We start from the raw sequence: 25,056 nt of genomic DNA, 5'->3' as shown, positions 1-25,056 counted from the left end.
GTGGGGCAATGCAAATTCAGTAAAGGATCTTCAGGCAGGTCCTATTTCCACCCTGATGGTCACAGTGGTTTTGTTATTCTGTCCTGGTCGGCAATTTTAACTGAAATGAGTGAGAGAAGCTAGAAACCCAATTAAAAGAGTTAGCTTACAAAAGTAAATTTTATTCAGAAAAGTATGTCAGGTAGATATAAGAGTAGTGTTGTTACTCTCAGTTATTTCATTAAAAGCTGCCCAGAGAGTTGAACAATTGTTTCACATAATTAAAATAACTTAAATATGCAGTTTTACAATCATCATTACATGGGCTTGGCAGGAAATTTATCTGAGCTGAGGAACATCTCAAATGAACAGAAAGGATTAAGACAAATAAGAAAAGCAAAGATCAAAGACAAGAGTTGTTTTCCACAAACTGAAAGTTGCATCATATTTTTCTCCTGTCATTGACATAAGACATACAAAATGCTGTAAAATCTATTGTGATGGTTTTCATGTAATATTTTTCCAGTTGATTAAAAAAGGGAGATGATTTTTACAAAAGAAAGGAATAGAAGGAATTTTGTTAAGAAAATTGTGAGAAAACCACCCATTCTTGTTAATTAAGATAGCTAGATAGCTTTGCTGAAATGACAAGTACTACTACAAAACATAAACAGAAGTTGGAAGCTTTCATAAGTTCTCGGTACACAGGATTTTAGCCTATATTCATTTAGGCTCCAAATGGAGTTGCATGTGATTCAGTTACACTGAAAATCAGCCTCACACATTATCATGAACGAATTCACAAACATTGATAAGAAAAAGAATATCCCTACATCCATGACTGATTAGTTAAAATTGAATTAGTGTAATACCACCCAAGCTATACCTAAGTTGCCAACAAGTTCAAGAGACATCACAGCTATAGAAATGTTACATTTAAAATGTGAGTGCCCGGGGCTGGGAAGGTGGCTCAGTGGTAGAGCGCTTGCCTTGCATGCATGAGGCCTGGGTTTGATTCCCCAGCATCACATAAGCAAAAATTTTAAAAATAAAAAAGTAAAAAAAAAAATGTGAGTGCCCTAGAATTAATGAGACACATATAGGGATATATATAACCAGCTGCACATAAGACAGTTGCTATGGAGGAGTTATGAAAGAAAAGAAAAAGGAAATGATTTGAGAGAATGCTAGTTATATATTCCTTTGAAGAGGTTTGAATGGCATGAAATGGAGCTCTTTAGCCAATATATGCACAATGATTGAGCTGTGTAATTGCATTTCATTTGCTATTTTAATGAAAACATATAGGTCTCAAATCCTTCAGAATGGAAAGCATTATGAAAACTTACAATTCTTAGCTTTTAATTGGTCTCTCAGATTCAAATGTATGTTAAAATCAACAAAGTCTTCGGAGAGAAGGAAATATTTATACCATTAAATGATAGTCATTTGTTTCACATTTGTTTCACAATGAGTGTTAGTAAGCTTGAAGCATTTGAGCAATTCCTTGGGCAAAGTAATCAAAGAAAACAAGAGTCAAGAAAGGAAGGAAAGGCCAGAAAAGTCTAATTGACTTTACCAGGTTAGCAGGAGCAATAAGATTCTATAATTTTCATAGCTTATCATAAGATATTTCAGTGTTTTATGGATGCCCATTTCTATTCACAAGAATTGTTTCCAAAGAGATTAAATAGATATTACAAATACTTGTGATTTTATTCTTTGGTGAAGTATTGCATCTGATGCATCCACTATCTTTGATTTTTTTTAAAATTTAATCCCCAGATATACTTATGGTTAATTTTTTTAAACAAAAGTTAAATTGAACATTTGGGACAGATTTTCAGTGAATTCCTAAGTCTGCCAAAGAATGTAGAGGGCTTTATAAATAGTAGAAAATTCCAAACATATAGCAAATTTCTATAAACATTTTTGCACTGCAATATAAAGATGTCTCAGAGAAAGAAGTTGCTTGCAGCTTTATGTGTGTGTGTGTGTGTGTGTGTGTGTGTGTGTGTGTGTGTGTAATATGGCACTTTTTAAATTGTTACCTACTTTAGAACCTAAAATATGCTTCTGAACCAAAAATGTTGTTCAAGTTCTTAATTTTTGCTAATAATTTAAGATTCGATTAGTCATGTTTAATATCAATAAATCTCAAAAGGCTCCTGTGTTCATAGTAGTTGAAAGTGAGCTCTATTTACATGTTATTAAATCTAAGGATACCCTGTATCACCTTTTAATTAATTCTAACTAGTCAAATAATAATTCTCTCCTTACAATGCACTACATAATTATTCAAGTAAAATATAACCTCTAAAGTCATTAAGAATTAGCTCTTTAAGAAAGGTTAAAAGGAAGCATTAAGAAATCCCGAGTTTAACTACATATCATCACCTAGCTCTGAAATTACTTCCTGTGGTACCAGTATTGGTCCATTTTAAGTTAGTGCAAACAATAATGGTTTGGAAAATATAAACCTTTGATTTTTTATGATTTCATTTTATTATGCTCTCTTGCTCATTACACAGAGAAGTGAGATTATTTTGTATAAACACTGTAATGTTCATTTTTAAATGATCAACATTTTATTTCTACTTTTTCCTCTTAGTGACTTGTCAAGTATCCATTTGTTTGTGTTTATCAAAGAATACTATAGGTGACAGAGGATAAAATGTAATTTTTATTTTATCTTCAGTGACCAAAGCTTTCATTACACTTTCTTCTTCTTTTTTGCTTTTACTAAGGCTTAAATTCAAGTCCTTGCAACTTTGGAGATGCTTTTCTTTCTCATCACTGTTATGCTTCACTGCATGGACCAAACCTCCAACCTGGACCTTTACTAGACAATTAGAGATGAAGTCACTTAGCCTTTATGCCCCAGGGGTTGGCTTCAAATTGAGGTCTTCCAGGTCTCAAGTCCCTGAGTAACTATGATTATAGCCATTTGTGCCTGATATATTAGCGACCAAAGTATTTTCTTACATAAGTGAATCACAGTACTAAACTAGGAAAACACCCCTAATCTTTTTATCTTAGGGAAAGAAATGTAATTCAGTTTAACATCCTAATTGCTTTGTTGCAGTCTGGATCTGTTGCATCTAGAACAATTTATGTATTTTTCAGTTCTCTTTAGAGGAGAATGGAAGTAAATCTTCATTATAATGCAAATATCTAGAATTTCACTGAGGTTCTGGAAGACAGCAAATACAGGAGGTTAGTTATTAGATCATATTTTTAAGTGAATTCTTTAGTTGTAGGTGTAACTCTGAACTACACACAGGACAGTTAGAAGTTAGAATTCATGGGTCTCTGTATCAGGGCTTTGAGATGAGCAGTGACAACTCCAGGGAGCACTGGAGGCTAGCAGGGAGCTATGCGGGCTAGGATGTGAAGGAAGGATTCTCCTGTTGTTATGCTATGCTGCAGTCTCTTATCGGGAGGGGATGGGCAGAGAAGCCTGGAAACCCATTATGAACCATTCAGTTTAACTTAATGTGCTGTGAAATTTTCTCATTCTCATATACTTAAGACATCAGTAAATCATACTTAAAAATAGTTGCCAATTGAATGTTTAAAACTTCAGGAGGTAGCATGATATTGTGCAAAGGACACTGGCCTTGTAATGAGAAGGCAGCTAATTTCTAATGTGGTCACTTTACTGCTTGGGTAGTTTTTTTGAGGTTTTTTTTTTTTTGAGAAATCATTTAAAATTTCTAAACTCAGTTCTATGGCTAACTGCAAGGAGGAATTAGCTTATTCTGAATCCCTTACCTTATCACCTACCTTCCTCCAATTTTGTACTTTTATGAACTCTGGTGAGTAGGGTTCAGTAGATTCAGGGCAAGAAGGTCTTTTGGTGCATGGAAGAGCAAAAAAGAATAGTTTTGCATTTGAGAAATGTTGATATCTACTTGAAATCAAGACCTAAGAAAGCCCATTTAAAATATGGTATTTGACTAGAAGCAGAATTTCTAAATATCTTGTGCATTTCAGTTTACCAATTTCAATTCACTGTTAGATCAAATGAAATGGTGAAATCATCCAGTTTACCAGGTAAGAACATATGAAACTCCTCATCTTCAAACAACAAAGCCCTTTAGATTTAGAAGATACTTTACAGTGTCCCTTATTAACATTCAGCTTTTACAACTAGTATTCTAATAAAGTGACAATGTATTACAGGTTTTTATGGCAGTAGTAACTTAGCACTTATTAAATCCAGTCATCTGTGACATAAACATCCTGAAAGGAAGAAAAACAAAACATAAATGGCAAAAGAAGAGAAGGTTGGATTCAGCATCCATTTTCGAAAAGTGGCAAACATAAATACACATGCAACAAACTATACAGTTTCAAAAGCAAAACCCATTACAATTAAGACTCTGTCCACCTCTTGAAGGGGTGAAACTCTAACTATTTATTCATCTGACTGTTCTTGTCTAGCCTCTTCCAATTGTTGAAGTGTGCAGTCACTTCAGAATGGAACTGCCAGATTAGATACTTCTCACCTGCATGCTCGGTGCAGGGATCACTGCATCCTTGCAAAGACACAGTGCTAATTTGCCTGTGAACATTGTGTCTCTCAAGGAAGCAGAAGAAGGGCAGGTATCTGTAAAGTGTAATCAGTGCTCTTCAGAATACCTACATTCTATGCTGCTCTAAATAAGTTATATATTACAATAAAGTGCTACAATGACACTAGTCTTTAAACAGTAGTAAGACATATTTTTCTCTGAAAAATTCAGCAGCTAGGTGAATCACATGACGATGATGATGCTTGCCAGCACTCAACCATGAAGGGACACAATCTTGAACAACTTGTCTTCTCCTGTGACTATTTTTTTAGTAGCAATTATTTTAAAAATCCAGTTTCCCATAGAATACTATTTTATCTTTGCTTAGAAGTTGCATCTGAAAGTCTCATGAGCATTTAGTTTGCTGATATCCAGTTTTATTTCTTCAGGTTTCTCACGTCGGTAGGTTACTGTTCTTGTGCAAACACTTTGTAGAAGCAATTTATCCTTGATGGAGAAGAAATAGCATTATTAATTAATTAGTAATTAAGGGCCTAAATATTGTAACTAGATCATAATGTACTGACTGTCCCTTTTTTTAAAAAAAATTCACTAACCTTTTTTGAGGTGGATGCTCTGTAATCTGATGAAGACTTGATTTTATTACTATTCCATTGTAGTATCACCTGTCTAACAATAAGGACTTTAAGCAACCCAATCAAGAATGTAACTATGAATATGATGAAAAATATTCTCAAGTAACTTGGAGTAGATAAGCATTCTGCAAGAGAGCAAACAAATAAACAGGTTTAAAACACGTCAAGGGGATAAATCAAACATTTCTATCAAGTCCAGGCTGCTTACACCTCAATGAATAGACCCAGAGATATTCACAAATCTGAATTTCTGAAAAAAACAAGGGACTGAAATTACTGTTGAATTCAAAATAGTCAACTTTAACTTTTATTGCATATTTGTTATTAAGATGTTTTCAACAGAAAACCTTCCTTTGGAGAATAATCACAAATTATTGCATTATTTCTTTACAACTTGATTCTGTAATTATATTAGATGGGCTATGCCCAAGTCCTTTACCCAAAGGGGGAGTTTGTGTGTGTGTGTGTGTGTGTGTGTGTGTGTGTGTGTGCGTGTGTGCGTGAGTTATTGTTGGGCATTATGTCAAAAATGGCATTTTAAAAAGTTATTTCACGGTTCAGGGCTTTAGCATATGTTTCCTTTGTTATTCTTCTTCTTCATTTGCTGAATACCAGCAATGGAAACTACAGCAAATATCTATAGAAGCTAAATTCAGTACTCTTCTAATTGAAGCATAAATATTCCCTCTGAAAGCTCAGTGTAAGATTTCATTATTGTTACACATGGCTTCACCAGGAAATAGGAGTGTCCAATTTGGGAAAATACACAAAGCTCTTGCCTCACTTTTTTATTAATTGAATTTTTACTTGTCTGTTCACTGAATCTATTCTGTTTGCTTCCAAAATTTCATTACGTGTTTCTTTTCTGACCACAAAAAAATACAAGAGAAAGCAATACCAATGCCATGGTGAGAATTGCAGCATGCTGAGACCTCTCTCTCTTTCAGCAACAGACCTTTGGCAAAACTCTCACTGGAAAATCTGCAGGCTCTGTTGTTGCCAGAGGTATCACTCTAATCTTAGAGGAACAAGGTTGCACAATACTGGGTATTTCACAGAAGTCATCAGTGGCTCCAGATTCATAAATGACTTCCTGGCCTAAAAAGGTATTGGTTCCTCTGCCCACTTCTGTAGACTTTGGGGACCTCATCTAAAAGTTGAAGTCATCCTTGACTTTAGAGAGCTTGAGAATAGCACATCATCCAAACCTGGGTGACTTAGGTCCCAATTTTGAGTGATAACTAGCTATGCTCTTGAATAACACAAAAGCCCAAATGACAAAGACAAATGATCCTCTCCATAAATGAAGACTGAATAGAGATGGATTTCTTTTAATTACTTCAAAGGGAACTTGAGAAGAAGGTCAAAGACAGACCCCAGGGTTACTCACTGGAGTGAAAACACCAGGTGCCTGGCGTAAGACTTTCATGTTTATAGATTGTAAGGCAGTGGAATCTGAGCTGTAGTGTTTGAAGGGTGATGGCCTTTGAACTCCCACAGCCACCTTCAGGTTAATAGCCCTCTTGCCTTTTGTCCTGATGGACTGTCAGGTTCCTTGGCTGATTGAGGCCACTAGCCAGCTAGTACAGATCTGATCCCATTTCCTGGCTTTTTGCCTGGTAGACGCTTAGCCAGAGAGACTGAAGGAAGGCCCTTTAAGTGTGATTGAGTGGATAGATAATAAGAGGAGCCTAACCAATGCCCCTTTTCCCTCTTTGCACAAAAGTTGTCAATGGGAAGGGAGCCCGCTAGCTACTAAATACATTTCAGAGACATTTCTAGCAGGTTAATACAGAGGACATTATTGTGAGTTCAGATTTGCATGAATTTTGAAATGCTGTAGAGGGTCAAACATTTAGCTCTGGCCTATCCTTTTCTTATTTTAGGACAGGCCAGGGCTTTTCTTAAGGAGCTTTAAGGAAATTCTGTTTGTAACAACATTTAAGGGAGTATAGTGTTTACTTCATGTAATAAATGATATGTTGACAGTAAGGGCCCTATTTGTTAGAAAGACTACTTGGCTTTCTACATTGGTATTACAGTCCCAGCTGGCAGCATATGGGGCTGTTTCAGAACCAAATTCATTATGGGTTAAGATGAGGGTGGATACAAGGAAAAAGGAAACAAATCTCAAGACAAAGTTTATTCTGCTTTGACATCTCCTTAAGAGCTGGGATTTTTCTTCCAGTATGGAGGAGAGACTTGCAACAGTAAAAGTAGTTTCAATGAAGACAGTAGGAGAAATTTCAGTGACACCCTCATTTCAAGATTAATTTCTAATTCCTTCTATTTCTTACCTCTGTCCAAAGTTGGGTTCTGACTTTTGAGACCTAATAATTTCATGTATGTGTGTGTATGTTGGTAATGGGGTTTGAATTCAGAGCCTGGGTACTGTCCCTTAGCTTTTCAAAGCTAGCATTCTGCCACTTGAGCCATACCTCCACTTCTGGTGGTGGTTAATTAGAAGTAAGAGTCTCACAGACTTTTCTGTCTGGGCTGACTTCAAGCTTGAACCTCAGATCACAGCCTCCTGAGTAGCTGGGAGTACAGGCATTAGTCTCTGGTGCCCAATGAGTTCTAATAAAATTTTGTTTCTGAATAGTCTTAGCTTCTTCTCAGCCTACCTTGTGGTTATTAAGTGCAGTATTACTTTTTTAAATTTAATTTTATTGTCAAGGGGGTGTATAGAGGGGTTACGTTAAATACATAAGGTAGTGAGTACATTTCTGGTCGAACTTGTGTAATATTTATTATCAGCTTAAAAAAACTCTTCTGCCTCATCTTTCCCCATGTATGTATAGGTATATATGCATAGGTTATTTTAGATACTTTTTTCATCTTCAGTGGTTCATTTAATATCATATTTTCAAGAGTGGTATTACCATCACCAGGAGCTGTGATAGAGTAGTAGTCTTGATGGAAAAAAAAAAAAACACAAACAAACCTCAGGGACAGTGGCCAGGCCCTGAGTTCAGGTCTTGGGGTTGAACTTGACAGCTGGACACTATCCTTGAGTTTCTCTGGCTCCAGGCTAGTGTTCTACCACTTGAGTCACAATTCTACTTCTGGCTTTTTTTGGTGCTTAATTGGAGATAAGACTTTCATACACTTTCCTGCCTAGGCTGGCTTCAAAGCATGATCCTCAGATCTCAGCCTCCTGAGTACTAGTGTGAGCCACTAATTTCCAGGTTTTCCTTTAACTTTTTAATTTTGAATTTTTTCCCTCTGATCCTTTCTATTGCTGGGTTAAGTGATCTGAGGATGAGCTCGTGGTTTACCTGGTATCTGGTCTGCATATAGCTGCTGCTCTGCAAGTGCACATGAAGTTTTACACTGGTCACGTAGCGCCTGAGACAAATTGTGAGGGTGAAGGCATTGCAGACAGTTCCTGTGAGGGGAATTGAAAACAGTTACTGCTCTAACACGGTGGTAGAATACAGCGTTTTAAAGGACAAATTAACAAAATAGTGAAGAGATATTTGAAATTTTAATGAGGCGCATCAGGAAAAAAGATACCATTGGGATGTTGAAATACTGCTTTTCCAAATGATTTAAACAAATTATTATGTATAATTTGAAAAAGTCTACTTGAGTTAATGATCTGATAAAAGTAAATATTTAAAAAATCAGAATAAATCAAATAGGAAAATGAAGTAACATTTAACTTTGTAATCTTAGAGCGGGTCTTGAATTTCACAGGAAAATGAATTATTAATTATCTTAAAATATTAATTTTACCTTATTTAACATTATCTTCCATTTATGTACCGTTGATTTTTACAGTGCTTCATAGTCTTTTTATTATCATTAAAATATTAAAATTAAGATGCAATATCAATAGCTAACATTATTCTGTGATTACTATGCACCAAATATATTTTGTTATATATAAATTATTTAATTGTTTCACAGAACTCTTGTAAGGTATTATGATTACCATTCTTCTTTCAAACTAAGGCCCACTTTGACAACTTGTAGTGTATCAAACAAGTACCTAGGAAGAGGTTCTTATTTTCAGAAATTATTTCTGAAAATAACCTATGGGAGTGAATATGCAGATTTATTCTGAATCTTTTACAGCTACCTAGTGGGCCAAAGATAAGGATCTAAGTTTCTAGCTCTTAAATTTCCCTATTCCATTCTTTTGTACCAGTTTTGGGGCTTGAACTCAGGACCTGGGTTCTATCCCTGAGATCTTTTGCTAAAGGCTGGCACTCTACCACTGGAGCCAGAGCTCCACTTCTGTTATTTTTGGTACTTAACTGTAGGTAAGAGTCTTACTGATTTTTCTGCCCAGGCTGGCTTTGAATCAAGATCTTTTGATATCATCCTCCTGAGTAGCTAGGATTATAGGCATGAGCCACTGGTACCTGGTTCTAATTCTATTATTATTATTATCATTATCATTATTATTGTTATTTGCAACTACTGAGATTAAGGAAGATAGACTAATGAAGAACCAAAGGCAGCCATCCTAAAGGACTGCTTTGCCTATGCTGGCATCAGTCATACCAGTTGTCACTGCAGGCTGTGGGACAGGTGGGGCAGTGTTCACAGAAGCGCCCGATGCTCCTGGGATCCGTGCATTCACACTTGCCACACACACAGGTGCCTCTCCCACTGCACACCTGGCCCTGGGAGTTGACACACTGCTGGGCTGATGCTGATGGGCACTGGCACCGATCCCCTTCCCAGCCACCGAAGCACTGGCATCTTCCTGCTTCACACTCTCCATGCCCTGCAACGAGGTCACCCCAGGACCTAAGTTACCATCACCATTGACTTTGCCACAAGTCCCCAAACCAGATTCCTATCTCTCCGACAACAGTCTCAGTTGAGTGAATAAAGACATCACTTTCTACAAGGTTAGACTAAACAATGCCAGGATTTAGGAATATGTACATTTAAAGATGTTTAAATGTAGATAATGTCTCCATACTAATATATTGTGCCAACAAATATGGAGGGATACTTGGATGTTATTCAGCACTTGATTTTATATTAAAGAATAACACTTTGAAGAAGTTGAAGTAACATGTTACTTGAAGTTTTAAATTGATGACTTTGGGGTGTATGAAGGTGTGGGTATGCTGGTATTAGGGCTTGAACCCAGGGCTTCAACATTCCACTTTTGGCTTTTAGACTTAATGTTGGTGCTCTCTCAATTGAGGCACACCTCTACTCTTGGTTTATTGCTGATAATTGGAGATAGAGGTCTCACTGACTTTTTTGAATAGGCTGCCTTAGAATCACAATCCTCAGGTCTCAGCCACCTGAGTAGTTAGGCTGACAGGAGGGAGTCATCAGTACCCAGCTTACAATGAATGACTTCTATAGTCTATTCCATTAGTCTTTCTATTGCTAATGGTAAGTTTAGGAGAGGATGGAACAAAGCCTCAGTGTTGGTCGTAGTATGTCCCATGAGAAGTTTAAAAATCCTTTCATATCCTCCGAATGTGACATGAGCTGTTCTTAGGTAGTAAATGAAAAAGAGGAAGATGACATGTGGGAGATAAGGATGGATGGGGGAAAGGATGGGGAATGGCACTTATGTGAGCAAATTCCCTGTGGAAATGTTGGTTAGGCCTAATTAAATGAATTTTACACTGCAGAAAGTGCCAAAAATTTCATATGCCAATATGAAATAAAAATTTCCAAAAGAGGTACATTTTATAGGGTTACATAGTTTTTCCCAAGCTTATTTGACTATAGACAAAACAACTTTCTGTTTTCTTCTCTCCTTCCTGTCTTCTCTCCCTTCTTTGCTTCACCTTATCTCTCTCTTATTTCTGAGTATCACACAGATTAGCTATCTCATACACTGTGATAGATGGCTCAATTTGCTACATGTAAAGCTAGTAAGTCCAGGCTGAATGAGCGTCTGCCAAATTTTGCTCCCCTGGGCAGCCTGCATGCTAAATTCCAGCCAGCTAACTAGTGAACATGTTTTGTTTTTTTTATTTCCAAAGGGGAGTAGTGGAGAACAAGCATATCATCTCTAAAATTTTCACTCATATACAACATTCTACAACATCTCAAAGTCAATTCTCAGTTGTCTATGGGTCAGTAGTATTGTAAGTACATAGGTAGGGTCAACACATTTAGATTTTCTATTTCCCTGTAAGGATTGAGATTCTCAGTGAATTTGAAACTTTGCTCACAGATTGATTGCTATGCAGAATGATCACAGATCTCTTCCCAGTACAATATTTCCTTTCCTCTTCAAATAAGTAGACAGGAACTGGAAATGTGGCTCAAGTGGTAAAATATGGATGTGAGCAAAAACAAAACAAAGCAGCAACAAGAACAAAAGACAACCAAGCCAGAGTGAGGCCTCAAGTTAAAGCCCCATGAAAAGAAAACATAAGTAGATAATTTCTGGTTCATTCTAAAGTCAAATACCTAAATTCTAGTCACAGCTGAATAAGTGCTTAGAATATAAGACATTCTATCTATATAATAAAATGGAAAGACAATTTGTCATTGTAAATTTAGGTAATATAGACCAAGTTTAGCTTATACAAGAGTAGAAAATGTATTTTTACAGGTGTGTTATAACAGTGTTATGCTAATACTGAAATATGCTTTTTTTTACTATAAGTAAAATGTATTATATTGTCCTGGAAATACCCAAGAAGGAATGCAAATAACAGGTATTTTATTGTTAAACAGTATTTTGTTTTAATCTTCAAAAATTGTCCAGAAAATCTGGACACTAGCCTGTAGGTGGCAGTAAGCTCAATTAAACAAATAATAATAATAATAATCTTGTTTTTTTCTTTTTTATGTCATTTGAAAACTTGATCTGTGTGAGGGTCAGGAAAACTGCTCTTCTAGATCACTAGATTCCTTACTATTTTCTTGAATTCTGTCCTTTGGCAATTTTGTTATTGATGGTGGTCTAAAAATAAACTGGAGAGGTTTAAATGATGGCACACTTACAATATCATCTATAATGATGCATTTAGAATTTTCTAGTGAATGGAAAGCATATTTGGGTAGCTCACTTCCTTTCATACTGACAGAAATAAAATCCTCCGAGCAAGCTAGAGGGAGGGACCACTGGACAGAATGAATCAGAAGCATGTAGAAGAATACCCTCATTCTTCTAGAAAACATGACAACCATCATCACTAGTTTCCTTTCCTGGTATAAAAATTTCCACAGTCAAGGCATCTATGAAGATCATGACTTATTTTAGGTTTTGATATAGAATGATATTTGATGCACTCCAACTATAAAGTTATGCACTGTAGATCAGTTGCTGTGACTTCTCCGAAGAGCCTGTGAAACCCTGAGCCTTCCATTCAGATTGAGTGATGGCAATTTTTAAGACGGGACCTAAAGACCCACGAGCACATAGGCAAGTGTGACAGTGATTAGTGAAAAACTGTGTATTGTACTCACCAGCGCAGAGACTGCCGTGGTGATATGGACAAGAAAAGTCGTCCTTCTCGCAGAACTGTCCATACACTTTGCCAAGTTTCATTTTGTGACATAGACACTTCCCACATACACAGACTCCGCGGCCACTGCAAACTGGTTGGTCCTTGTGTGACTGGCAGCTCTCAGATGGAAACCGGTGTTTACTCAAGTGACATTTACTCTCATCACAGTGCAAGCACTTGGGATCCAGGAAGGCCTCATCCACACACTGCCTCTCAGGCCTTCTGCTCTCCTCACACTGGCAGCGGCAGCTTCTGTGTATGTGAATTTTAGTGGTTTCATTGAAACCAATGGGTTTTAGAATTGCAAAGCTTTTTCCTCCTGTGACCTCACAGTTTTTCATTGTGACTGTTACATTGAAAAGAACCTGTGTTTGGGAGGGAAAGGAAATATATTTACATTTTTCTATATTTCTTCACTTATATCTGTTTAAGAGAGAGATGGGGAGAGAGAGAGACAGACAGACAGAGGCAGGAATAGAGAGAAAGAGAGAAAGAGAGTGAAGGGGGAGGGAGGAGGGAGAGAGAGAATTGGGACTTGAACTCAGGGCCTGGGCACTGTCACTGAGCTTTATTCTTTTTTTTTTTTTTTTGGCTTAAGGCTGGCACTTTACCACTTGAGCCCACTTGAGTCACAGCCTCATTTATGGCTTTTGGGGGTAATTGGTAATAAGAGTTTCATGTACTTTACTGGCCAGGCTGGTGTTAAATCTCCATCCTCAGATCTTAACATTCTGGGTGGCTAGAATTATAGGAATGAGCCAATCAGCACCTGATATTGTTTAATATTCGAATCAATTATATACCATCTTGGAGATGAAATTTTCTTATGGAGATGAAATTTCTTCTTTTTTCATGTAATTTATTTCCTAATTAGTAAATTTGAGAATTAAAAGAACTAATGATTGCAAGTTAATACTAACCCAGCATTAAATAGACCTGATGTACCTGTTTATACCATTTTTGGTGGCTACTGTATTACAGAAATTGGGAAAGAACATACTACTTTCTGGATTCATCCTTAAAATGTGAGCTTATTGAGTATTTGGCACTAGGGACAGAAAAACCAAAGTAATAGGCATCTGATCTATTGGTTTAATATCTGGAGGTGTTCAAAATGAGTTTTCTTTTATTTTCCTTCTATTTTCCAGGCATCTGAGTAGATTTCACAGTCAAATTCAAATTTTAATTGATAAAAGCCATAAATGGAACAAATCAGAGGCTTTATGTGATATTACTCAAGAGAAAGAGGCTTAGAGCTCCATTTCTTAGTTTTGTTTTGTTTTTGTTTTTTTTTTTTGGTCCGGTCGTGGGGCCTGAACTCTGGGGCTGGGCGCTGTTTCTCAGCTCTTCAGCTCAAGGCTAGCACTCTACCACTTGAGCCACAGCACCACTTTCGGCTTTTTTCTTTTTGCTTATGTGGGCTGAGGAATCAAACCCAGGGCCTCAGGCATGCAAGGCAAGCACTCTACCACTGAGCCACCTTCCCAGTCCCTCTTAGTTTTTTTTAATAATTTTTATTTTTATTGTAAAGATGCTGAACAGAATGGCTGCCATTACATGAGTAAGGTAATGAGCACATTTCTTGTTGATCATTGTTACCCTCTCCTTTGTTTTCTCCTATAATCCCTTCCCTCCCTGACCTCAACAAACAGACATTAAGATGTTTCAGTTGGAGAAAGTCAGTCAGAAATAAAGGCCTACTAAGCTATCAAAACTTGTGTTTTTGATGATAATATGGAGGTTTTGTCTCCTGCCAATATTTCCTTTTTAGACTTTTTTATTTTACATAAAATGATTGATTTAATATACCTGTTCATTGACTCACTTTACTCTCTTTGTGTGTTTTGGCAAACAAGGCATTTATAACTTTGTTCACACTGAGCCAAATTTCATGGCAATTTTAAACTCCTGATAGCTAGGCATTTTGTTTAGAATTATATTGTACTAAATCATATTACACATGATTTAAATTATTTATACCTAAACTTTCATATGTATTGGGAAATTGAATGATTTTATATAAAAATACAATTGGTGTTGAGGTTGAATTAGAAAAATAAAAATGTTTTTCATTTTAAGAGGGTTTAAGTACAGGATAATATGATCATTGCTACTAGAGCAAAACTTGGGGGCATACACATTTAGGGGTCAGATGTCTTTTTCTGTGAGTCAACCTGTATAGATGACTTATTTGAAAGAAAGAAAAACATATGAAAAGTAAAGGAAACCTAAGAAAGATTTTTTTGAAAGAAATTACTTAATTTTTTGTGTGCTAGAATTTTTTTGCAACTTAGTGGAAATTCAGCATACCTTTTATAAACTGGTATAATCTGCCTTTCGAACAAAATCTAAGGAGAATCTACAGAATGAGATACTTGCAATAAAGTGTACAGCTTGTGGGCAAAATCACACTGCCTACATATTCTAAAATTCCCAAGAGGGGAAAATAAGAGGGGAAAATAATTCTAACTAAAGAGAAAGGAAAATTTTCTTTTATTCAATGTTAGAATCTTTGCGCATTCTATTTCAATCTCTGTTCTTTTTTTCCCACCAGCATGGCATTAAAATAATTACTAACATATGGAACCTTAGAGTGGAATAGGGACTAGAAATCTAGTTAAGCCATTCACTTAAAAATCAGGTAACTCAGTCAGACTCTGATGGCTCAGGTTTATAAATCCTAGCCATTCAGGAGTCTGAGAGCTGAGAATTACAGTTTAAAGTCAGCACAGACAGGAAAATCTTAGACTCTTATCAAAAATTAGTCAGCCAAAAGCTGCTAGTGAAGGTGTGATGTAAGTGGTAACGTCCCAGCTTTGAACACAAATAGTTAAGGAAGAGCTTGAGGCCCTGAGATAAAGCCCCAGTATTGGTATGCATGCATTCACACATATATATGTGTGTATGTGCGCACACGTGTGTGTGCACACACATGCTCACTTGCACGCACCCACACGCGAGTGCACACACACACACACACACACACACACACACACACACACACACCAGGTAATTGGGAGCTCAACAGGTCAGCAACTGTCTGAGAATAGCTTCACCTACAAGACCTACAAGGACTCTTGTTAAAAGCCAGTTCTATGTGCTACCCTCCATTGGACCAGTTTTGGGGAATCCCTGTTGTCCTGGGCTATTCCAGATGCTGCTCTAATCCAGGCCTCTCTTCTCTAGATCTCAACCCTTTCTAGCTAAGTGACGTTACTTTTCCTTTTTGATTGCTCTAAGCAAATTTCCTACCTCCTTATGAGTGCAGCAAGGCCATCACAAAGCAGAAGATTTTGGGTTCTTAGCCTTTCTCAACTGTTCTGTAGCTTATCATTTCACAGTTGCTCTGAGAATTAGTAGACTGGAACTGGATAGACTTATCATCATAATTATGGACACCAATTGCCTGAAGAGATGTGATTATTGCATCTATGCAAGTTGTTCCACCTAAGTTTTAAGTTAAAACTCAAACATTTAGTAAAACACATATATATTTATTTTTAACTTAAAAGTTTGAGGAGACCAGTCAATTGAGTTAAAACACAAAGAAACTTTGGGGAGAGGTAATGCAAGTCACTTTGAAATATAAATAAGGTTCTTGCCATCCATAGTAAGAAAGCTTTTCAGAATGGTTGATTTTTTTTTCCTAGAAGAAAGCATTCATTCTAGACAACTTAATTTATTTTAAATGAGAAAAACACACAGCCACATACTTCATCATTGCTGGTCACATTTCCACAGCCAACAGCTCCTGGCTTTCTGGCCCCATCTGGACAGATGGCAGTCACATTGAAAAGAACGCCATGCACCTGGTTTTCCACCTGAACTTTTACCTCTGAGATGAGTTTCTGCCGAGACAACATTTTTAAATTACAGATCCAAGCAGTTTCAAATGTAAGCCACAAAGTAGAGTCAAGCTTATTAAATCATTTCAGGTTTATTTTTTAACTAAATCAAAGTCTATCTCTACAAAGGGATAAATAGAAACAGCATTTTCATACAACCACCCGATTATATTTGAAAATGTAAGAATTACTAAATTGTTAGATTACCTCCATTTAAATGGTTTTATTTTGTTCCATGCATACTGTATACTATGACTGCATTTGACTGTTTCAAAAATAATTCTCCCTAGCCAGTTTTGTAAAAATATTCCTTTAAAACCCACTGCTTTGTGTATGTTATGATAATATCCAAATAAAACATTGGGAACATACATGATTACAAAGAGTACATTTTGACAGCTAAAAGATAAGATACTGCAATCCTAGCTATTTGGGAAGCCTAGATGAAGAGGATCATAGTTCTAGGCCAGTCTGACAATTAAGTTCCTATGACTCCATCTCAATAGATGAAACCGAATATGGTGAATGGCACCTGTTAATCCAGTCAGCTGTGGTGGGAGTAATTGGTCCAGGATGGCTTAGCGAAAAAGCAAACATCTCAGAAATAATCAGAGACAAAGAGCAACTATGACTGATGTGGTGGAGTACTCCTCTGCACACAAAAGTCTCTAGTTCAAGGTTTGTGTTCAAGGTTTGAGGTATGGTGCTCATATATGGTACTACCATACAGAAAAGGAACATACTTCTAACATACAGTTACTAAAGTAACATTTTAACTTCAAACACTGACTAAGGCAGAGTGCTTATGGATTTACAGTTGAAAGCTCCATTTTTGAGAAGTCACATCTACACTGTCAGCACAAGAATTACCTGACAGACACTGATTCTTAAGATTCTCCAAGAATGGCCTACATCCCTACTGGTTGCTTCTATCAATCATTTGTTCTAAGCTTTAATTCCAAAATAAGGCCTCCTACTATGATGAAACCAATCTCGCAATTACTCACTCAGCAAACATCTATTTAATGTCTATCATGCATCAGGCACATGCTCATTTTTTCCAACACAATCTCTGAGTTCCAATGGATCTAGTTACTTAAATAACTCCTTCCAATTTATGCATATTTTGTTCCCCAAATCGTTAACTTGTAAACAGGAAAAAAGGGAGTAGGGGTGGGATTTAAAATCCATGGAAACAACCCATGGAGACATTTGGCATGTGACAAAACAGACATGTATGGGTCTCATCAGCTGCCTGTGGCCATCTGCCTATACTGATAATTTTGTTTAGCTCTGGAATAATGTTCTAAGTATCCAAACGGCTCTTGACAGAGCAAAGATTCCCCAACCCAGAAGGAAAAAGTATGTGGCAATGTCAGAAGCAAAGTTTCCAGCAGCTTTTAATTTTTTACTTGGGTGATTTTACTGCTTTTATCAGCAATCATAAGAGATGTACTTACTGATTAATAATCAATCATGAAATTCTGAGGGTATATCCTTAGAACCAAATATTCATTAACAGCATTTGCATTAGGCAATACTGTCCCAATCATATGTTCATTTATCACCTAATAATTGAATCATTTTGATAAACTAATAAAAACAGATGTTGATATGAAATAATTCCCTTGAGAAGGAAATATTTTAATGAATATTCTCAGCTTGTCCTTCTGAAATCCTGCTTCTATTAAGATGGAAGCCAGTTAGGCCAATGTTTACAAGCAGTGTGTGAAGAAATATCTCTTAAGTTTTTCAGTTTGGGGACTTAGAAATGAAACTTTGCATATGAAGTTTAGCTTAAAAGTATTTAGACAGACTAAATTTTTCCTGATGTGTAATTCTCCAATGAATATTGAATTGTTTCAGTTGAATTGTGAAGACAAAATGAAATTTTGAAACTACGAACCCACAAAAATAAAGGAAACTCATAATGAGGAGACGGAGTTTTGTTGAATTTACTAATATTTACTGTAAAGCTAATCAGTGGGCTAACACACCCCATACCTGTCCTTCACACATATAAGGAATTCTGTTCTCTGTTTTCCATTGGTATATATAGTCTTCTGCAGAGAACACAAATGTCCAGAGACTCAAATCTAACCAGGTTTATATTGAAGACGATTAGAGAAGAGAGCTGGAGCTTTTCTAAATGCTTTGGCTACTCTTTTACTCTATTAAATTCTGCATGTGGGAAAGGGAGTTAAAGAATTGGGCAAGCGAGATTTTACTATAACTGGCCCCATCAATCAAGAAAGAATAAGGCATATTTTTCAAAACCATGCTAAAAAGTAAGAAAAGAAAAACAAGTGATATCACACGGCAGGAGCACTTGGGCATGGAATGAACACCTTCTCTTACTTGTGACTTGTGTGACTATTGGGTAATTGGCTGCACTTTTGTGTTCCTACAAATACTCAATGGGAGTAGTAGCACCTGCCTTATAGGTCATCTGTGAGGTTAAATGAAGGCATGTATAGAAAGTGACTAGCTGTTAGCATGAAAGAATAATCACATTGTAATAGCATTTATCATAGCCAGGCATGCCCCATTTCTGAGAGCATATTATTTCCTTCTATTCTTTTCTCTGTCAGCCACTCTTCAAGGACTCATGATAACAACATATGGCCATCTATTCAATAAAATACTGAATCTACTAAGGTGATTCTTTCAGTCAAAGAGTTTTGATGAAATTGCTAGGACAATCACATGATGGAACACAGTGTCCTTCACAGTCTTGTCAGTAATTATATCCCAAGGCAATGCATTTTTCCCTGACATATTTCAGCTTTTTAAAAACTGTGCATATCTTATTTTATGACATAGGAAACTCTGCTTTGTGGTACTAAAGAGCTTCCTGCAGTCATGATTTGGTGACTCATTGAGCATTAGATTTGGAAGGCCAAGTGGACAACCTTTGATCTGAACAATTCACGGTCAGTGGCAAAAGCCAGGTACAGAGAGAGCTGAAATGACTCTCCCAAACACTTTACTAGATCATGGCAAAGGCAGGGCTGAGGGCTTAGGTCCAAGTTTTGAGTCCTATGTTCTTTCTACTACTCCTCGCAAAATAATTCACCACCACTAGTTTATATTTCCTCCAGAAGTGGGGGTTAAGAGATTGTTTGGAGAAAAAAACCCACATATGATATATATACGTACCTTGTAGGCTTCGACTACCAAATTGTTGAGATTTGCAGCCTTTGACTCTATTTCACCAGCAATGGTGCCAGGTAAAAGGGGTAGAAGATCCTAGAATACATATAAGTAACATTTACACAGTGATAACAGTAGGTAAAGGTCCAGTAATTAGCAAAGATTCAACATGTGGCAGGTAGTTATTATGGAAAGAGTCATTATATGAATGAAAAACATGATGGGTTACCTAACAGGGTGGCCAACTGATATACCTGGGATATAGTGTTGTGTGGCTGCATCAGTGCATGTGTGAATATGTGTGCATGATGATCTACAAATGTGATAGACATCAGTGGTCCCCCAAAGCCTTTGCAAGCTTTTTAAAAGGCTTCAGAAGGCAAAAAATGGTGAAGTTTGGCAAATTTTTCTTCCACATAGAGGCTCACAATGTATATTTTCCAATCAAAATGTTCAAGATAGGCCAGCAATTTGGAAATTTCCCCAGCTTTCCCCCTCATAATTTAACTTAGACAAGTGTTTTATAGAAATGCTGTCCCATGGAATAACCTTCAGGTCATTGGAAGCCAGACAGGAGAAAAAGTGACGGTGTGAGGTGAGAGCACTGTGTGGCAGGTGCTCACCATGAGGAGAGCTCAATAATTATGGAGCAGACCTTGGTATTTCTAGGAGAGCATGAGAGTGAGCAAAGGCTTAAATGTCTAGCTGAGAGGAAACTGGTGTGACTGTGGTACTTACCATAATGGAATCAGACTGGGAAAACCATGAAATCTACTTCTTGTGCCTCTACTCATAAGCATCACTAAGTTCCTGCTGTATGCCAGCTATACTCTACACATGAAGTATTTGGCATCTCCAGTCAGAGCGCTCACTTAGAGGGTTTTCTGATTTATTTCTTGAACTTTGATTGAGCACTAATTATATGTGACTTTGGATACGCTAACCTGCAAAGCCAAGTAGTTCCTATCCTTACATTCTCACAGATATTGTAATGTCTAGTTCATACAACATTTGTATGACTCAACAGAGACGTGCCAGGTCTGTTAGGAGAGATGTCCACCAAGCACTTCAGAGCTGGGAAAGCACTCGCTGTTTCCTTGGAGAGGTTACTATGAGATCTGCCTTAACAGGTGAGTAAGAGCTTGCTGAATAAGAGAAAAATGGCTGCCAGAGACGTGTAGGAAGGAGAGTAGCAAGAATAAAGGAACCAGGAAAGGAAGAGAATGTCTGGTGAGCACTTATACAGAGGCTGGTTAGAAGCAGGACTGGCAGGACAAGCGCAGGGCAAGGAACATTCAGGGGATGCAGCCGGAGTGTCAAGTTGAGGCCACATGCTCTTACTTGCCCACATGAGAGATTTAGTCCCCTCAATCAGAGCCTGCCCTCGGCATATTTTACTTAAGGGAGGTCTGTGGACATACTTGTGATTTCAATGGTTCATCCTGGTAGCCAGGTACAGAATGGATTGAGAGAAGGGTTACAAGACTGTTAAAATCCAGGGGAAAGATGGGTGAGAAAATTGCTGGGTAGTCTTTCTGGCTGTAAAACAGGCACAGGACTCTCGGAGCTGGTCAGGATGGAACATGCTGATCCTTACTTCTGTGCACAGTCTGGTTAATAATGAACCTGATTTTACAGTTTACAAAGGATTGAAGAGAACCAGCTAGAACTACTAACATTATTTTTAAAAAGTAAGTCATAGAGAAAGAGGAGGCAAGGCTATAAAAAAGTCTCATCATGTTTGAAAGTCAACCATGAAGTTTAGAGGTAAAGAGAGCACATCATCTCCCTTAAAATGTCTTCATGTTAAAATGGGCATAATAAATACACTGACCTCATTGTTATAAATAACTAAGAGAATAGAAGTATTAGTGTTTCTAAACCCAATGTCTGATAATAGCTAACTACTCAGTGGGTGGCATCTATTCCTGCTATTATTAAGGTGCTTTTGGGCCATTTAGTGTGGACCAAGTAGACAATAATTTGTTGTTAAATTAAAATGTAATTTATTGTTACACTGGAAAATGCTTCCATAGGTTGTGCATTCGAAAGACAAGGGAATTAACTTCTTTATGAATTTCCAAGAGAAGAAATGATATAAGTAAAATCGTGCTCTGGGATGGTAAATATAAGGTTAATTATGAGGTTGAACTGGTGAAAGGCACAGCAGCTTTGTGCAAATGCAAATGAGTTCATATATTTGTTGAGGCAAGATAATGAGTTTCCTTAACAAAGCTTTACAAAATAAAAATTAAAGGGCACTAGTCAGGTGCTGGTGGCCCAAGCCTGTTATCTTAGCTAATCAGGATCTGGAGGATTGTATTTTGAGGTTGGACCCAGCAAACCACACACACACACACACACACACACACACACACACACACACACAAAACTAACTAGAGCCCATCTCCAAAAAAGCCTGTCAAAAAGTAGGACTAGAGACCTGGCTTAAGTAATAGAGTGCCAGCCTAACCAAAATAAAAATGAGATAAGTGTGTGGCCAGGAGTTCAAATCTCAGTACTGAAAGAAATTAATAAAATAAAAATAAACAGCACTGGAGCCTAGCCATTGAGAGGGATATAGAAGGTAGAAGGAAAGACAGTAAAGGAGATAAAGCTTCCATGTTTACAGTGATGCACAATAAATGTAAGGGCATCATGTTGCCATGGAAACTAAGAAAATGGAATTTCATGGGAGATACTAAAATGCCATGGGAGATACTAAAGAAACAATAGCAAATGCATGGGGAACCACTCTCTGTTGGGAGTATCATGGCACCCCACAGTGATCCCTCAGCACACATCTACTGTGCTGAGTCTCATCTGCCACAAAAGATTCTTCACACCACCGACATTCTACACAAATGCTTTGGGCAGCCTAGACCAAAGCTAGATGTGCAAACAGTATTGAAGACTGACACTGTCCAGCTTTAACCCACTATAAGGACAGGCCCATACACCCCAGTAGAAGCAGCCTAGAGACATAAAAGGTACAGACAAAAGTTGGGTATGGCAGCAGCTAATGCCTGTAAAGTCAGCTATCCAGGAGGTAGAGAGCAAGAGGACTGCAATTCAGGCTAACAGTTACCAAGATCCTATCTCAACTAATAAGCCAGGCCCTGTGGTATAGTATGCACCGGTAATCCCAGCTACTTAGAAGGGATAGGTAGGAGGATTGTGTTTTGAGCCTAGGGCAGCACAAAACCCTATCTGAACAATAACCAAAGAAAAAACAGATGGGAGTATGGTAAAGGGTTGAACATTTAGTATGGGGCCCTAAGGTTAAACTGAAAACAAACAAAAACAAACAGCACAGTGATGGAATGTGGACTTGGTAAAAAGCTTGCCTATTATTGACATGTTGTCACCATATCAAACTGTGCTCATGGGTACTGGCTATAATTCTCAAGTAGCATTTAGTGTCTACCCTTTGCTCTTGGTCCTCCATTTTACAAACATACACAGAATTTATATCTAAATGGTAACAAGTTACTGTGAAGTATACTTGAGGTAATATAGCAATAAGTTTTGATTATACAATGTGTAATACTTCTAGAATGCTTACCTCTAGTTCTCATAACTATCCTAATAAAATCCCACCAACCCCCCCACCCCCACCAAATTAAACATTCTAATTTTTTAGCTTTTGGAATGAACATACCTTATACCAATGAAACTGCTTTCCTTGAACTGCAAAAATGACATTAATGTTGTTGTCTATTAGTTTGGCTGAAAGTTGGCCCAGTGAGGGATGTTCCTGTAATATATAATGAAATAAAGAAAGAAATGAAATGTATATCCAAACATTTGTGAGGAAAATCATCTGACTTAGATAATAATGTACTTAATTTGAAAGGGTTGTGGTTTAACTAGAGACTTTTAAATTCTTCTGTAGAACAACATCATAATCAATCAAATCTCTGCAAAAATCTATAACTTAGAAAAATGCAGCAGGCTAGATTCAGCACAGTGTATTAGGCATCAAGACCTCTTCAAGATTAATACTGGATTCACAATAACATAATCAAAAGGTAATTTAATGCACTGATAATACAAGAATTTATTTCAACCAACAGACAGATTATTATTTCATTTTTCCAGAATAAGTACAAGTCCTACTAACTGACTAATGACTTCCATTTAAAATAACTGGTAATTTTATCTCTTTCCACTTGCCAAATTTTTAGCACCTATTTCTTTTTTTCTTACAGCTGCTAAGTGCTGTTTTGTTGCTTTCTTTTTTATGTTTTTATTGTTAAAAATAGTATACAGAGGCATTACAGTTACATGAGTAAGGTAATGAGTACATTTCCTATCAAGCATTGTTACATCCTCCTTTGTTTTTCCTCTACTATCCCTTCCCACCCCACCTCTTCACCTCCACCCCACCCCCAAGTTGTAAAGTTCGTTTTCAACATAGTGTCTTGTACACCTCATTGTTACAATGGGTCAACCTGTATCCTTGTTTCAGCATTTTGTTATTGCCTTTCCCATCCCCAAATTAGAAAAATGTATATACAAGATTCAGGGCACTGATGACAAATACAGTGAAAACAGGGGTTATACTGTGGGAGAAGAACATACACTGGTATAACTCTTCTCCTTCCCCATACAAAGAAGTGAGACAGGGGAAAGGAGGGAGGGAGAGAGAAAGAGAGAGAGAAGGAGAGAGAGAGAGAGAGAGAGAGAGAGAGAGAGAGAGAGAGAGAGAGAGGAGAGAGAGAGAGAAGTTAGAGAGAGAGAAGTTAAGAGAGAGAGAGAGAGAGAGGTTACATAGTGGGACATGTTACAGGTACTTCTCTTTCTAGAAATGCTCTTCTAGTAATAAATGTGATTGTATAGAACAAAAAGATCATGCCTGGACATCTCACAGTGATAATACCAAACTATTTGCAGTAGTCTCTGCCTGTTCTTTGGTGCCTAAATATGTAAGGCCAGGGTGATGTGACTGAGCTTAACTATTCTCCTGTGATTCAAGATCAAATTATTCCCTAGATTTTGCTCTTTTGGTCAATTGTGTTTTTTTGAAGAGAAAATATTGATAAATTAAGTTGGTTAACCTCCCAGTATTGTGGCAACTCAGGAAAGCATTAATTAATAAATTAATTAGTAATAACTAATTACTAATAACTAATTAATTAATTAGTTTTACTATACCCAAAGTTCTGTGACCCACATTTTACATTTACATATGCAGACCCAAAATAGAAAGTGTTCTATTGAAGAAAATACTACCAGAGCTGAGGGTAGGGCTCAGAGTAGAATATGTGCTTAGCATACATAAGGCTCTGGCTTCACCCCCGGGAAAATTATAGCCCATGTTCTTTTATTTAGAAATAAAAGATAGAGATACTGTCTGTATTTGTTATCGTAGAAATAACAACTTTCTCCTGTTGCATGTAAGTGTGATGTGAAACCCAACCTATAAAAACGTTTGGAACACCTTATCACATGGGTT

General features: G+C 37.1%; 1 protein-coding gene across 3 annotated transcripts in view; it reads right to left on the bottom strand.

Moving 5' to 3' along the window:
• Positions 1-1,269: 1,269 nt before the first annotated feature.
• The window catches only part of Itgb8 (integrin subunit beta 8), an 81,489-nt gene continuing 57,702 nt past the window's right edge, over positions 1,270-25,056 (bottom strand). For all 3 annotated transcript variants that reach the window (XM_042695806.1, XM_042695807.1, XM_042695808.1), the window contains 8 exons: positions 23,260-23,355; positions 19,605-19,694; positions 16,314-16,448; positions 12,560-12,965; positions 9,665-9,890; positions 8,431-8,540; positions 5,114-5,277; positions 1,270-5,003 (listed from right to left, as the gene is read on the bottom strand). In XM_042695806.1, coding sequence (XP_042551740.1) covers positions 4,881-5,003; positions 5,114-5,277; positions 8,431-8,540; positions 9,665-9,890; positions 12,560-12,965; positions 16,314-16,448; positions 19,605-19,694; positions 23,260-23,355 — 1,350 coding nt within the window. In that variant the 3' untranslated portion in view covers positions 1,270-4,880. The remainder of the gene's footprint in view (positions 5,004-5,113; positions 5,278-8,430; positions 8,541-9,664; positions 9,891-12,559; positions 12,966-16,313; positions 16,449-19,604; positions 19,695-23,259; positions 23,356-25,056) is intronic.

This window comes from Dipodomys spectabilis, unplaced genomic scaffold (genome assembly GCF_019054845.1).
Source record: "Dipodomys spectabilis isolate Male_0828 unplaced genomic scaffold, ASM1905484v1 ptg000190l, whole genome shotgun sequence".
Taxonomy (NCBI): Eukaryota; Metazoa; Chordata; class Mammalia; order Rodentia; family Heteromyidae; genus Dipodomys; species Dipodomys spectabilis.
This window is presented reverse-complemented; position numbering and strand designations above follow the sequence as displayed.